The sequence below is a fragment of the Mustelus asterias genome, unplaced genomic scaffold (genome assembly GCF_964213995.1).
Source record: "Mustelus asterias unplaced genomic scaffold, sMusAst1.hap1.1 HAP1_SCAFFOLD_114, whole genome shotgun sequence".
Lineage (NCBI taxonomy): Eukaryota > Metazoa > Chordata > Chondrichthyes > Carcharhiniformes > Triakidae > Mustelus > Mustelus asterias.
The window spans coordinates 245,248-261,251 of NW_027590155.1; the positions used below are offsets into that span (position 1 = coordinate 245,248).

The 16,004-nt window shown below is 47.8% G+C and overlaps 1 protein-coding gene across 1 annotated transcript in view; it reads right to left on the minus strand.

The window, feature by feature from the left end:
* LOC144484535 (uncharacterized) overlaps positions 1–16,004 on the minus strand; it is a 303,312-nt gene that overhangs the window by 3,992 nt on the left and 283,316 nt on the right. Inside the window, 3 exon segments of the mRNA XM_078203050.1 lie at positions 9,372–9,575; positions 9,707–10,174; positions 10,412–10,471. Of these exon segments, the coding sequence (XP_078059176.1) occupies positions 9,372–9,575; positions 9,707–10,174; positions 10,412–10,471 (732 nt within the window).

Here is a 16,004-nt window from a genome sequence, read left to right on the forward strand (position 1 = left end):
TAAGACACTCAACATAGACATGGTCCACGGACTCCACAAGGCCGCAGAAAGGGCAGGTCTTCGGAGCCCATGAACAGGTGAATCCTACGATTGTGCGGCACTGCTGCATGCATCACCGTCCACCCCAGGTCCCCGACATAATTGGGGGAGATCCCTCCGTCGAGGGACCTCCAGCGGGGATCTCCACCGCCCGACGGCAACAAGGCCCGCCAAGGTGTATCCGGGCAACAGGCGAGGAGGCGGTAGTGGAAGGTGTGCAGCAGCAGCCCGCACAGGAAACGCCTCTGCGCGGTAGAAAAAGGCACGGAGGACATTTCCGCGAGGCGGCTCAGGCTGTGGGGCACCTCACCCAGGGAGGGGGGTTGAGGTTTTGGGCCAATGTGGAATTCCGCCCGAACAGGGGAACGCTCGGGCGGGATCCCACCGCACGCCTGCGCCGTCTCAAGTTTGCGTGCAGTTTCGGGGCCGAGCACCACCGTCCTAACGTCTCGGATGGCTTTGGTCGCACGCCAGACGCTTGTCTCCGCACTCTCAGCCAGCACGCGGGGACTCATCCAGCCCGCCGCTCCGCCATCGAGCACGTCCCCGATTCTGGTCACCCCGGCATCCACAGCCCCCCTCTCCGCCAGCCACCTGAAGTTATACGGCTGGAGGAGCGGATTCCTGAGCAGCGGCTCTCGCACGAGAGCCGCTACTCCTGACGGGGGAGAGCTGCGTCGCGAGGCGACCTTGTTCCAGACAGTGAGGAGGTCCTGGTAAAAGACGGGCAACTCCTGCAGGGCGGTCGAAGCACGCCCCAGTTCGATATGCAGGAGCTGCACGTCATAATTGAGGCCGTGCCACTTGCGGAAGAAATACGTCGCCATGGCACACCATCGTGGAGGGGGCTCAACGTAAAGGTACCTCTGCAGGGCCTGGAGGAGGAAGGTCGCTATCTGAGTGCGGAGGCACACCAGACCTTGTCCGGCCTCCTCAAGCAGGAGATGCAGAACCGCAGCACGGACCCAGTGCACTCGATTGTCCCAGAAGAACCGCAGGAGGGTTCTCTGGATATCGGTGACAAAGCCAGGGGGAGGGGTCAAAGGGACCAGCCGGTACCTTTACCAGCAGGTATGTCCCTGTCAGGCAAGGAGGAATTGGTAGGGCTAGGGAACCGTGGTGCACCAAAAAAGTTTCTTTGTTGGTTAAAAAGAAAAAGGAGGCTTATGTTCGGATGAGACGTGAGCACTCGGGTAGTGCACTAGAAAGCTTTAGATTGGCCAGGAGGGAGTTGAAGAGCGAGCTTAGAAGGGCTAAAAGGGGACATGAGAAGACTTTGGCGGATAGGGTTAAAGAGAATCCTAAGGCGTTCTATAGGTATGTCAAGAACAGAAGGTTGGTTAGGGCAAGTTTAGGGCCAGTTATAGATGGCAGAGGGAAGTTATGTGTGGAACCGGAGGAGATTGGTGAAGCATTGAACCAATATTTCTCTTCGGTGTTCACGCAAGGGGACATGAATATAGCTGAGGAGGACACTGGGTTGCAGGGGAGTAGAATTGACAGTATTACAGTTGATAAGGAGGATGTGCAGGATATTCTGGAGGGTCTGAAAATAGATAAATCCCCTGGTCCGGATGGGATTTATCCAAGGATTCTCTGGGAGGCAAGAGAAGTGATTGCAGAGCCTCTGGCTCTGATCTTCAGGTCGTCGTTGGCCTCTGGTATAGTACCAGAAGATTGGAGGTTAGCGAATGTTGTCCCATTGTTTAAGAAGGGGAACAGAGACTTCCCCGGGAATTATAGACCGGTGAGTCTCACTTCTGTTGTCGGCAAGATGTTGGAAAAAATTATAAGGGATAGGATTTATAGTTATTTGGAGAGTAATGAATTGATAGGTGATAGTCAGCATGGTTTTGTGGCAGGTAGGTCGTGCCTTACTAACCTTATTGAGTTTTTTGAGAAAGTGACCAAGGAGGTGGATGGGGGCAAGGCAGTGGACATGGTATATATGGATTTTAGCAAGGCGTTTGATAAGGTTCACCATGGTAGGCTTCTGCAGAAAATGCAGATGTATGGGATTGGGGGTGATCTAGGAAATTGGATCAGGAATTGGCTAGCGGATAGGAAACAGAGGGTGGTGGTTGATAGTAAATATTCATCATGGAGTGCGGTTACAAGTGGTGTACCTCAGGGATCTGTTTTGGGGCCACTGCTGTTTGTAATATTTATTAATGACCTGGATGAGGGTATAGTTGGGTGGATTAGCAAATTTGCTGATGACACCAAAGTCGGTGGTGTGGTAGACAGTGAGGAAGGGTGTCGTAGTTTGCAGGAAGACTTAGACAGGTTGCAATGTTGGGCCGAGAGGTGGCGGATGGAGTTTAATGCGGAGAAGTGTGAGGTAATTCACTTTGGTAGGAATAACAGATGTGTTGAGTATAGGGCTAACGGGAGGACTTTGAATAGTGTGGAGGAGCAGAGGGATCTAGGTGTATGTGTACATAGATCCCTGAAAGTTGGGAATCAAGTAGATAAGGTTGTTAAGAAGGCATATGGTGTCTTGGCGTTTATTGGTAGGGGGATTGAATTTAGGAGTCGTAGCGTTATGTTGCAACTGTACACAACTCTGGTGCGGCCGCACTTGGAGTACTGTGTGCAGTTCTGGTCCCCACATTACAGGAAGGATGTGGAGGCTTTGGAGAGGGTGCAGAGGAGGTTTACCAGGATGTTGCCTGGTATGGAGGGGAGATCCTATGAGGAGAGGCTGAGGGATTTGGGATTGTTTTCGCTGGAAAGGCGGCGGCTAAGAGGGGATCTTATTGAAACATATAAGATGATTAGAGGTTTAGATAGGGTGGATAGTGATAGCCTTTTTCCTCTGATGGAGAAATCCAGCACGAGGGGGCATGGCTTTAAATTGAGGGGGGGTAGTTATAGGACCGATGTCAGGGGTAGGTTCTTTACCCAGAGAGTGGTGAGGGATTGGAATGCCCTGCCAGCATCAGTTGTAAATGCGCCTAGTTTGGGGGCGTTTAAGAGAGCCGTAGATAGAGTCATGGACGAAAAGAAATTGGTTTAGGTTGGAGGGTCACAGTGTTTTTTTTTTTTGGTAACTGGTCGGTGCAACATCGTGGGCCGAAGGGCCTGTTCTGCGCTGTAATGTTCTATGTTCTATGTTCTACCACAGCATGGAGGTGAGCAACTGGTTTATGACGAGAACTCGTGCCCGTGAATGGTCACAAACACTCACCTCTGAAACAATTTAACTGATTTTAATATTAAAATCTCCTGCTGGAGCCTGCAGCTGGAAAGATGCGTTGGCATCAGAGAAAAATCTCCCAGTTGAGGAAATCCCCAGGGAGCGGAGGTGATGTCACTGTGCAATTGTAAGTATGTGATGAGATCACAGACAGGAACACAGAATACCTGGGTCTGTGCAAACCAGTGATCACCACACATTATGGAGGATGTGAGGCTCCTTGACAGGGTGCAGAGGAGATTTATCAAAATGGTTCCAGGGATGAGGAATTATAGTTACAATGTTAGGCTGGATAACTTGGGGTTGTTCTCCTTGGAGCAAAGTAGATTGATAGAGGTGTACAAGGGTACGTGGAGGTGTCAAAGTTTACATGCTCTGTTTACACCTGTACAAGCTCTGTCTATGGGTCAACCAGTCTCAAAACGTTGGTTCTATTCTCTCTCCACAGATGCTGTCAGATCTGCTGAGATTTTCCAGCATTTACTGTTTTTATTTTCCTTTCTTTTTCCTTCTCTGTCACCGCTCTGCCTCATCAATAAGACATTGGGACTCAGACGGTTGATGCAGTTTGATGGACAAGTTGTCTCCATTCTGAGCACTGGGGAACAAGCCCCTCCCACTGATTGACAATATTGCCCTCTACAAACATGGCGGCCGCACGTGCGCACTGCTGCATATTGCCCCCAATAAAGATGGCGAACGTTAACCCGGGACGAACATGAGGAGCTGCAGCCCTGCTCGGTACAAACTGGGTCCGGGAAGTTCTCTTCCGCGGTTTTCGGCTTACACAACATGCTTACGAAGCGTTTCCACCCACCTGGACGATCCATTGCTCTCTCCGTGCCGCCAATCACCTCTAACAGATTTCCGAGCCCAGAACAAAAGCCGTTTCCCATCGCCATTACTCACACTGCGCATGCTCCAGTCAAAGCTGGCCCCGCCCCTCGTTCGTTCCCATTGACACTGTCCCCTCTTTCCATTGGTCCGCGCTGCCGTCAATCAGCCGGGCATTGTGACGGTGATTTGCTGCTTGTCCAATAATGACAGTAAGAAGTTTAACAACACCAGGTTAAAGTCCAACAGGTTTATTTGGTAGCAAACGCCACAGCTTTCGGAGCGCTGCTCCTTCTTCAGGTGAGTGGGAATTCTGTTCACAAACAGGGCTTATAAAGACACAGACTCAATTTACATGAATAATGGTTAGAATGCGAATCCTTGCAGCGAATCAAGTCTTAAAGGTACAAACAATGTGAGTGGAGAGCTTCCACTCTAAACACGTTAAAGAAGCCATCCCCTGCGGACAAGCCCTCCGTATACACAGGATCTGCTCGGATGAGGAGGATCGCAACAAACACCTCCAGACGCTGAAAGATGCCCTCATAAGAACAGGATATGGCGCTCAACTCATCGATCGACAGTTCCGACGCGCCACAGCGAAAAACCGCACCGACCTCCTCAGAAGACAAACACGGGACAAGGTGGACAGAGTACCCTTCGTCGTCCAGTACTTCCCCGGAGCGGAGAAGCTACGGCATTTTCTCCGGAGCCATCAACATGTCATCGATGAAGACGAACATCTCACCAAGGCCATCCCCACACCCCCACTTCTTGCCTTCAAACAACCGCACAACCTCAAACAGGCCATTGTCCGCAGCAAACTACCCAGCCTTCAGGAGAACAGTGACCACGACACCACACAACCCTGCCACAGCAACCTCTGCAACACGTGCCGGATCATCGACACAGATGCCATCATCTCACGTGAGAACACCATCCACCAGGTACACGGTACATACTCTTGCAACTCGGCCAACGTTGTCTACCTGATACGCTGCAGGAAAGTATGTCCCGAGGCATGGTACATTGGGGAAACCATGCAGACGCTGCGACAACGGATGAATGAACACCGCTCGACAATCACCAGGCAAGACTGTTCTCTTCCTGTTGGGGAGCACTTCAGCGGTCACGGGCATTCAGCCTCTGATCTTCGGGTAAACGTTCTCCAAGGCTGCCTTCACGACACACGACAGCGCAGAGTCGCTGAGCAGAAACTGATAGCCAAGTTCCGCACACGAGGACGGCCTCAACCGGGATATTGGGTTCATGACACACTATCTGTACTCCCCACAGCTTGCCTGGACTTGCAGAGTCTCACTGGCTGTCCTGTCTGGAGACAATACACATCTCTTTAGCCTGTCTTGATGCTCTCTCCACTCGCATTGTTTGTACCTTTAAGACTTGATTAGCTGTAAGTATTCGCATTCCAACCACTATTCTGTAAATTGAGTTTGTGTCTTTATATGCCCTGTTTGTGAACAGAATTCCCACTCACCTGAAGAAGGAGCTTAAGGCTCCGAAAGCTTGTGGCTTTTTCTACCAAATAAACCTGTTGGACTTTAACCTGGTGTTGTTAAACTTCTTACTGTGTTTACCCCAGTCCAACGCCGGCATCTCCACATTAGCAATAACAGAGTCTCAGTGTAACAATGACACACACAGGCTCCAATACAATCAGAGTGGAGATGGGGCATAGAGACAACACAGCAAAGCACTGACTTACTCTGAGTGTAACAAATACAATGTTTGTTCAAATAATAAGAGTCACGTTGCAGTATGTTAGCGAACACAGCATTGGATCCAATGTAATGGTAATACAGTCAGTATCTCGTGCACCATAACCAAAGTTTTGGTTTCATTTGATAGTGTGAGTGAGTCATGGTCTATTGATATAATGTATTTAATTTCCGATGTGTGTTACTCTGCCACTGTCATTATCAGACAATAACCTGTCTGTTATTCCAATTCTGCTGTATTCTACAACTGCAGTTTCAGTGTCTCTGAGGTCATTTTAACTGCAGGTAATCTGACATTAATGGAGACAAGAGGCCCAACAAACATTTGATTATAATAGGAGGACAAAGTGCAAGGGAGCAATGATATTTTAAGGTGTCTGTGTTATGGTGAGTGTCACTGGGAGGTGAGTGATAAAATACAAGTGGAAACATCATGACAGAGACACATGTGACTGACTCGGCCTGACTGAGAGCTGTTATACTCGAGGCGAGAATATTGAGGACATGGGGAACTCCTGAGATTTCTGGTATCTGAGGTGTAACTGTTAGAGGAACTGAAAATAATCAGTTCCTCCTCATGGTTATCTCCAGTTCTCAAGTTACACAGACACACAGGAAAGAGATCTGACAGCTCATCAAACCCAATATTTTAATCTTCTGTTTGAGACACATTACAACTGAAAAGATCAAATCTTAAAACCTTAGGAGAGAAACATTCAGAATGTCACAAAGATGAGTGAACTGTCCAATTAATCCCATTCTCCATAACTCTGCCAATTTACCTTCTGCAAGTATTTATCCAATTCCCTTTGAAAGCTACTATTAAACCTGCTTCTAGCACTTGTCAGTTTGTGCATTCCAGATCATATCAAGTTATTGTGTAAAACATTCTCCTTATCACTCCCTCCAGTTCTGTTGTTAATTAAATTAAATCTCTGTGTCCTCTGCTTACAGACCCTCCTGCACCGAGCAAATCGATTCTCTCCATCGACAGACCCTCCTGCTCCTGGGAGATAATTTCTCTCCATTGACACTATCATAAATCATTTGTCGTTTTAAACACCTCTATTAAATCTCTCCATCACATTCCCTAATCTAAGATGGATAACGCATGTTTTTCCTGCCCTGAAGAATTATATGGACTCAAAATGTTAACTGTTTCTCTCTCAACAGATGCCACTGGACCTGCCGCGTTTTTCTGCTTTTCTCCCTGTTTTTCCCTCTATAATCAATCAGAAACTCTTCATGATTTTGAACAGCTTGATCAAATAGGAACACACAAAGTCTGAGAGAGATACAGAGGAAAGGAGAGACAGAAAGACTGAGAGAAAAATTGAGAAATATTTTAAAAAGCAGAAAGTTGAGGTGGTCAAAGATAAAAGCTGAGAATCAGAGGAAACAAGCAATACAGAGAGAATGATATACAATATAAGGGAGCAGGCTATCAGTTCCCAGCTATGGGGAGCAGAGGGAACTCAGTAACTGATCCACAGACACAGCTGGTTATATCTGCGAATGGAAACTCTGAACAGAAATAACTGGCTCATTTGTAAATGTCACCACAATGTGACCTGTGAGACTCTGCCCTGACTCTGTGGACAGATATAGGCCGCATTGACAGATGTTCTCACCAGATTGTGGTCCCTGGATTTATTTTCTGCTCAGAAGCGAGATGTGAGGTTTGGAGCCGGCAGCAGAGAAACAGGAAGTTGTGTTACCTGAGAATGAAACAGCCGGCGTCAGTTTGATGTTATCACCGTGAACAGTCTTCCTTCCTGTGAGGGTGAACTCACTCTGACAGCATCAAGAACAACCACACAGATTGCTGCCGGTCTCAGCATTACAGTCACCTCCATTCCTATTTTAAACAATAAAGAAAGGAGATTATTTGGATTTTTAACACATTCACTGAATTGGGAGATGGACTGAGGGTCATCACTGGGAGAAATGAGGAGGAATTAGAGAACAAATAAGTTTTCCCAAAGAGGGTTATTAGAAAAGAGGAGATTTAAAGTGAGTCAGGGCCTGTCAGAGGAAGTGGGAGAGAGAAACAGAGAGGATTGAATCTCCATCAATTAGATGTTTTCTCAGACAGCGAAGAGGGATGAAGTGTGTTTGTGCTTTTTCAGAGAGAGGTAATGAGAGAGAGAAAACAATGAATAAGTTTAAGCAGATCTGAAATAGGAAGGTTAAATGAGTGAGTCTTTGAAAGAAAGATAGAGAGACATTAAGTGATGAACACAGTATCTGAGAGGAGAGAGGTTAAGTGAATGTGAGAGAGGAGCGAGGTTATAGAGTGTAAGAGAGGTGGAAGGTGAGGTAAGTGTGAGTGAATGCCTGGAGAGAAAGAGCGATGTTCAGTGAGTGTTAGAGAGATGAGAGATGTTGAATGATTGAGTTTCTGAGGGAGAGGAGATGCTAAGTGAGTGAATGTCTGAGAGGAGAGCAGGTTCACACCCAGGGGTCACTGAGAATGATCAAAATAAGGAGATCACCCAAAAAACTACCAACAGGAAACTTCAGCTGAACACATCACTCATTCTTAAATAATCAGTCAGGACTCTGATGCTGCTCAGCTTCTCTCTGTTCTGTTTATAATGGTTAAAGGCTGATAGGAGTGAGGTTTATTTAAAAGGATAGTGTATGGGAAGCACACAACAAAACTGAGAATTCTTGGACACACACTGCAGCTCCTTCTCTATCTGGGAATCAAATTGTTGTCTCATTGTCCCGGCAGTTAACAGGCTCCTTTGAACTTCTCCAGCTGCTACTTTAATGCAGACTTCAACCAATTTATTTGAAGCCAGTTTCTGTTCAATAACCAGGACTGAAACACACACACACATTAAAATGTTTTACACTTTTTTTCATTTTTAGTCTGGAAACCTAAACCTGCCGTTTCACTTTCAGTCAGGAATAGATCCCAGTTTTACACCAATCTTTGACAGCACGTTTCCAGCATTCACCGTTGTTCTTCCTGACTCTAAACACAGTTGTAAAGGAGCTTCTTTTCCGTGTCTAGGAGCTCTGAACCATGGAAAAGAACGACTGGGACACATTTCTCACACACCTCAGGATTCACCCACACGGGGACTTTGCTGTCAGTGAAAAGTGATGAAAAAGACCAAAGTGCTGTTTGTCCCTCTCAGCGAGACCCTGAAGGACTGGGTCAAGAATGAAGTTCTGTTCCTACTGTATGATCCTCCCTCAGATTGCCCTTTCTGAGCTCCAGCCTGGTGACGTTAAACACTCAAATGGAAAAGACAAAAATCTACAACAAGGATTCAATCAAATGTCTATTTCACATTTATTCAGAATATCAAACCTCAACAGAAGAAAAAAGTCAGAGAGAACATGATTCAGACCTGGATCTGATTAACAGCATCGATAAGTGTAGAATCCAAACCTGGCAGTCGTTTGTGAACTCGCCGGTGTGTTAGCAGGTGGGATGACTGAATAAATCCCTTTCCACAGACATTACAGGTGAACGGCCTCTCCCCAGTGTGAACTCGCTGGTGGTTCAATAGGTTAGGTGAAAGAGTGAATCACTTCCCACACACGGAGCAAGTGAATGGCCTCTCCTCACTGTGAACCTGCTGGTGTGTCAGGAGATTGTATGAACGGGTGAATCCCTTCCCACATTCAGAGCAGGTGAACGGTCGATCCCCTGTGTGGAGTTGCTGGTGTATCAGAAGGTTGAGTGAATTAATGAATCCCTTCCCACAGTCTGAGCAGGTGAATGGCCTCTCCCCAGTGTGAATTCTCTGGTGGTTCAATAGGGCAGATGGACGGCTGAATCCCTCAGTCTGAGTATTTGGTGCATGAACAGATCCTTTTTATTTTTAAAGCTCTTCTCACAGTGGGAACAATTAAAAAGTTTGTTATCAGAGTGAACAAGTTGATGTGTCTGCAGGTGGGATGACTGAATGAATCCTTTCCCACACACAGAGCAGGTGAACGGTCTCTCCCCAGTGTGAATGCATTGGTGTGTCAGCAGATCTTTTTTGCATTTAAAACTCTTCCCACAGTCAGAACATGTAAACAGTCTCTCATCAGTGTGAACAAGTTGGTGTGTCACAATGTGGGATGAGCGAGTGAATCCCTTCCCACACACAGGGCAGGTGAACGGCCTCTCCCCAGTGTGAACCCGTTGGTGAGTCAGAAGGTTGTATGAATGGGTGAATCCCTTCCCACAAACAGAGCAGGTGAACGGTCTCTCCCCAGTGTGACTGCACCAATGAACTTCCAGTTGTGATGGGAAACCGAATCCTTTTCCGCAGTCCACACATTTCCACGGTTTCTCCATCGTGCTGGTGCCCTTGTTTCTCCAGGTTGGATGATCAGTTGAAACCTCGTCCACACACACAACATACATGTAGTTTCACCCTGCTGTGAAATGTGTGATGTTCTTTCAGACTGTGGACTGGTTAAAGCTCTTTCCACAGTCAGTTCACTGGAACACTCTCAATCGGTGTGTTTGTTCCAATGCTTTTCTGGTCACACCGATGTTTAAAATCTTTGCCGACAGACAGAAGAGCCAAACATTTCTCCTCCCATATTCAAAGACCGATGATATTCAGCTCCGAAGGAACTGAATGACTTTGCCAGTCATGATGTTCGGTTTGAGTTTTCTGTCTGCGAATCCTCCACTTCCAATATCCTGTAAAAAAAAATTTGGAAAAGTCATCACCGTCAGTCCGGGATAGAAATTCTGAACAGGCAATTCTAGATTCTCTGGAACATTTTTTCCTCTCTTGTTCCCCAAAATCTGTAAATCCCCGTCCCACACACTCTCTCTCTCTCTCCTCCCTGGGCTTAAACCCATCTCACCATCTGCATCATTTCTTTCCTCCACTCCGTTTTCTCCCTCCCTCTCCTCTGTCTGGGTTCAGTTCTCCAGCTGCTGTCTGCAGACTGACAATAAAACCAATGGGTCTTATTGGGGGTGTTGGGGCCTCCAGCGGGTGTTTGTGAATCCTCCCCGCCCACCTCCCAGGGTTTCCTTCCTTCCCAGAGATCAGAGTCCTCATTGATTTGAGGCCAAAGTGTAACCTCTTATTTATTGTCCCCCTCCCCCATCCTCTGATGTGAACCATCCTCCAGTGGCTGAGCCAGGATGGGGCCGTTAACCTGGGCCTGTTCCCGGGAGGGAGAAGCCCCGCAGCTGCAAACCAGGGAGCTGACAATGATTCTGAAGGGTTTGCGGATCCACAAAGTGTTTCCAAATCCTCCCAGCCACCGCCTAACGCTGACTCCGCTTCTCCGGGACAAACAAGCGCCAAGGACAGCAATGACACTGCGCATGCTCCACATCACAATGCCCGGGGCACTGATTGACGGCAGCTCCGGACCAATAGGACGAGAGGGCGGGGCTGGAGGACCGAGCGGAAGCGGCTGGTCCTCCAACCAATCGGAGTGAATGAGGGGCGGGACCTGAAGCATGCGCAGTGCGAGTAATGGCGACGGACAGACGGACGGTTTTCATTTGGAAGCGAGATCAATACGAGGTAGAGGGCGGCGTTCGGGGAATGATAAATGTGGCGGGTGGGTGGAGAGACTTTGTAAACATGTTGTTCAACCCCAAACCCCGGAAATGAACTTCCCGGTCCCCCGCTTTGTACCAAATGGAGCGGCAGCTTGTAGTGTTAGACCCGGGCTGACTGCCGCCTGTGGTAAACCACTGTTAAGCTTATTGCCTGTGTGTGTGTGTGACATGTCTGAGCATGCCCCTGCCAGCCCTGCATGAGACTCCTCCCCCCCCGTCCAGGTATGAAGGTGACTGCTCCCCACCCTCCTGCCTCAGTTGCTGGACCAGTTCATCAGCATGGGTATGCTCCAAGTCTTTTGCGAATAAAAGCCTATTTGTTCTTGCAAACAAACTAGTCTTTACTTGATTGATAGTGCATCACCGCCATTGAGGCTGCATGTGGGAGGCCGGCAGGGATTGTGATCGGGGAGTGATGTCACAATGGAATGGGTGAGGGTGTGACGTCACAATGGAATGTGTGAGGGTGTGACATCACAATGGAATGGGTGAGAGTGTGACGCCACAATGGAATAGGTCGGAGTGTGATGTCACAATGGAATGGGTGAGGGTGTGACGTCACAATGGAATGGGTCGGAGTGTGAGGTCACAATGGAATGGGTGAGGGTTCCAAATTCGCCTGACTTCGGTCATTGCCAAGATTTCCGAGTCCATTATTAAAGCTGAGATCGCAGAGTACTTGGAAGTGCAGGATAAAGTAGGACTGAGTCAGCACGGCTTTGTCAAGGGGAGGTCATGGCTGACAAATCTGTTCGAGTTCTTTGAGGAGCTTTTGATTTGATTTATTATTGTCACATGTGTTAACATAAAGTGAAAAGTGTTGTTTCTTGCACGCTATACAGAGAAAACATACCATTCATAGAGAAGGAAATGAGAGAGTGCAGAATGTAGTGTTACAGTCAGAGTGAGAGTGTAGAGAAAGATCAACTGAATGCAAGGTAAGTCCATTCAAAAGACTGACAGCAGCAGAGAAGAAGCTATTCTTGAGTCGGTGGTACGTAACCTCAGACTTTTGTATCTTTATCCCGAGGGAAGAAGGTGGAAGAGAGAATGTCCGGGGTGCTTGGGGTCCTTAATTATGCTGGCTGCTTTGCCGAGGCAGCGGGAAGTGTAGACAGTGTCAATGGATGGGAGGCTGGTTCGCATGATGGATTGGGCTACATTCACAACCTTTTGTAGATCCTTGCAGTCTTGGGCAGAGCAGGAGCCATACCAAGCTGTGCTACAACCAGAAAGAATGCTTTCTATGGTGCATTTGTAAAGGTTGGTCAGAGTCGTAGCTGACATGCCAAATTTCCATAGTCTTCTGAGAAAGTAGAGGCGTTGGTGAGCTTTCTTAACAAGAGTGTCGACATGGGGAGACCAGGACATGTTTTTGGTGATCTGGATACCTAAAAACCTGAAGCTCTCGACCCTTTCTACTTCGTCCCCATTGATGTCGACATGGGCATGTTCTTCTTTATGCTTCCTCAAGTCGATGACAATCTCCTTTGTTTTGTTGACATTGAGGGAGGGATTATTGTTGCCGCACCAGTTCACCAGGTTCTCTATCTCATTCCTGTGCTCTGTCTCATCATTGTTTGAAATCCGACCCAGTGCTGTGGTGTCATCAGCAAACTTGAAAATTGAATTGGAGGGAAATTTAGCCGCACAGTCATAGGTGTAGAAGGAGTATGTTAGGGGGCTGAGAACACAGCCTCGTGGTGCACCGGTGTTGAGGATGATCGTGGAGGAGGTGTTGTTGCCTATCCTTACTGTTTGTGGTCTGTGAGTTAGGAAGTTCAGGATCCAGTTGTAGAGGGAGGTGCCGAGACCCAGGTCACGGAGTTTGGAGATGAGTTTCGTGGGACTAATAGTGTTGAAGGCTGAGCTGTAGTCAACAAATAGGAGTCTGACATAGGTGTCCTTGTTATCGAGCTGTTCCAGGGTTGAGTACAGGGCCAGGGAAATGGCGCCTGCTGTGGACCTGTTGTGGCAGTAGGCAAACTGTAGTGGATCCAGACAGTCCGGGAGGCTGGAATTGATTCGTACCGTGACAAACCTTTCGAAGCACTTCATCATGATGGATGTCAGAGCCACCGGCCGATAGTCATTAAGGCACGCTGCTTGGTTTTTCTTAGGTACCAGGATGATGGTCATCTTTCTTGAAGCAGATAGGGACCTCAGATTGTTGTAAAGAGAGGTTGAAGATGTCTGTGAATACCTCTGCCAGCTGATCCATGCAGGATCTGAATGCACATCCGGGTATCCCATCCGGGCCAGTTGCTTTCTGTGGGTTGACCTTGAAGAAAGCTGCTCTGACATCTGCAATGGAGACCCCAGATACAGGTTCACCCAGGGCTTCCAGGGTGGAGGGCATGCTCTCGCTGACCTCTTGCTCAAAACGAATGCATTGAGCTCATCAGGGAGAGGTGCGTTGGAGCCGGCGATTTTACATGTCTTCATCTTGTAGCCTGTTATGTCTTGCAGACCTTGCCACAGTCAGCGGGGATTGGTGTGGCTAGCCTGGGACTCTAGCTTGGTCCGGTATTGTCTTTTGGCATCTTTGATGGATCTCCTTAGATCATATCTGGTAACAAAGAAGTTAGATAAAGGAGAACTAGTGGACCTGATTTATTTAGATTTCCAGAAGGCCTTTGACAAGGTGCTGCAGAGGAAACTGTTAAATAAGTTACGTGCCTATGGTGTTAAGGGTAAGATCCTGGCATGGATAGAGGATTGGCTGGCAGAAGGCAGAGAGTAGGGATAAAGGGGTCTTTCTCAGGATGGCAGCCGGTGACCAGTGGTGTGCCTCAGGGGCTGGTGCTGGGACCACAACATTTCACAATATACATTAACGATTTGGAGGAAGGAACTGAAGGCACTGTTGCTAAGTTTGCAGATGATACAAAGATATGTAGAGGGACAGGTAGTATTGAGGAAGCAGAGGGGGCTGCAGAAGGACTTGGACAGGTTAGGAGAGTGGGCAAAGAAGTGGCAGATGGAATACAAAGTGGAAAAGTGTGAGGTTATGCACTTTGGAAGGAGGAATGGAGACATCAACTATTTTCTAAATGGGGAAATGCTGAGGAAATCAGAAACACAAAGGGACCTGGAAGTCATTGTTCAAGATTCTCTTAAAGTTAACGTGCAGGTTCAGTCGGCAGTTAGGAAGGCAAATGCAATGTTAGCATTCATGTCGATAGGCCTAGAATACAAGAGCAGGGATATATTTCTGAGGCTGCGTAAGGCTCTGGTCAGACCCCATTTGGACTATTGTGAGCAGTTTTGGTCCCCATATCTAAGGAAGGATGTGCTGGCTTTGGAAAAGGTCCAGAGGAGGTTCACAAGAATGATCCCTGGAATGAAGAGCTTGTCCTATGAGGAACAGTTCAGGACTCTGGGTCTGTACTCATTGGAGTTTATAAGGATGAGGGGGCATCTTATTGAAACTTACAGGATACTGCGAGGCCTGGATAGAGTGGACGTGGAGAGAATGTTTCCACGAGTAGGAACAGCTGGAAATAGAGGGCACAACCTCAGACTAAAGGGCCGATCCTTTAAAACAGAGATGAGGAGGAATTTCTTCAGCCAGAGAGTGGTGAATCTGTGGAACTCTTTGCTGCAGAAGGCTGTGGAGGTCAGGACATTGAGTGTCTTTAAGACAGAGATAGATAGGTTCCTGATTAATAAGGGGATTGGGGGTTATCGGGAAAAGGCAGGAGAATGGGGATGACAAAACTATCAGCCATGATTGAATGGCAGAGCAGATTCGATGGGCCGAGTGGCCTAATTCTGTTACTGTGTCTTATGGTCTAATGAGTTGAGACTGGGGTGGCGTCGGACGATGTCACTGAGGTGGAAATAGGCAGTCTTGAAGCTCATCCTGGAGTGAAATATTTCACCATGGTTGTGAACAGCCTGGTTCCGGCTCCGACAGGGAGTGGAGTTTGTCGTGGGGACTGAAGACAATGGGTTCAGACTTCCCAGTATTTATATGGAAAACATTTCTGTTCTCTTAGTCCTGGATGTCAGACAAGTCAGGATGGTGTGTGGGTTGGAGGGGAACTTGGAGCTGATGGTGCTAACCACTGTGCCACCGTGCTGCAGAATGCTAAATGGAATGAGAGAGAGAGTGTATGTGTGAGGGGCGTGGGTGGAGATTTAAAGAATGTTCCATAGAAACTACAATTGTCTGTTTTGAATTACTATCATGTGCTGACAGTGGTGATTTTTGTAAACTCCTTTCAGTGGATATTGGAAGGAGAGGTTTTGACTGGAAAAGCGCTGAGATTCTCACACCCGTATCAGAGTGTTCCAGTGCACTGATTGTGGAGAGACACAAGGACTCCGACGCCATGGAGAAACCATGGAAATGTGGAGACTGTGGGAAGGGATTCAGAGCCCCATCTGAGGTGGAATCTCATCGATGCAGTCACACCGGGGAGAGACCGTTCAGATGCTGCACTTGTGGGAAGGGATTCAATCATTCATCGAATCTGCTGAGAGAGAGAGAGAGGCAAAGATTGATAGAGAGAGAGAGAAAGATTGAGAGAGAAAGAATCCAACCCCTGCAATCACTTGTGAACTTGTTGGTGTCTCTGCAGGTTGGATGACCGATTGAATCCCTTCCCACACACAGAGCAGGTGAATGGTCTCTCCCCGGTGT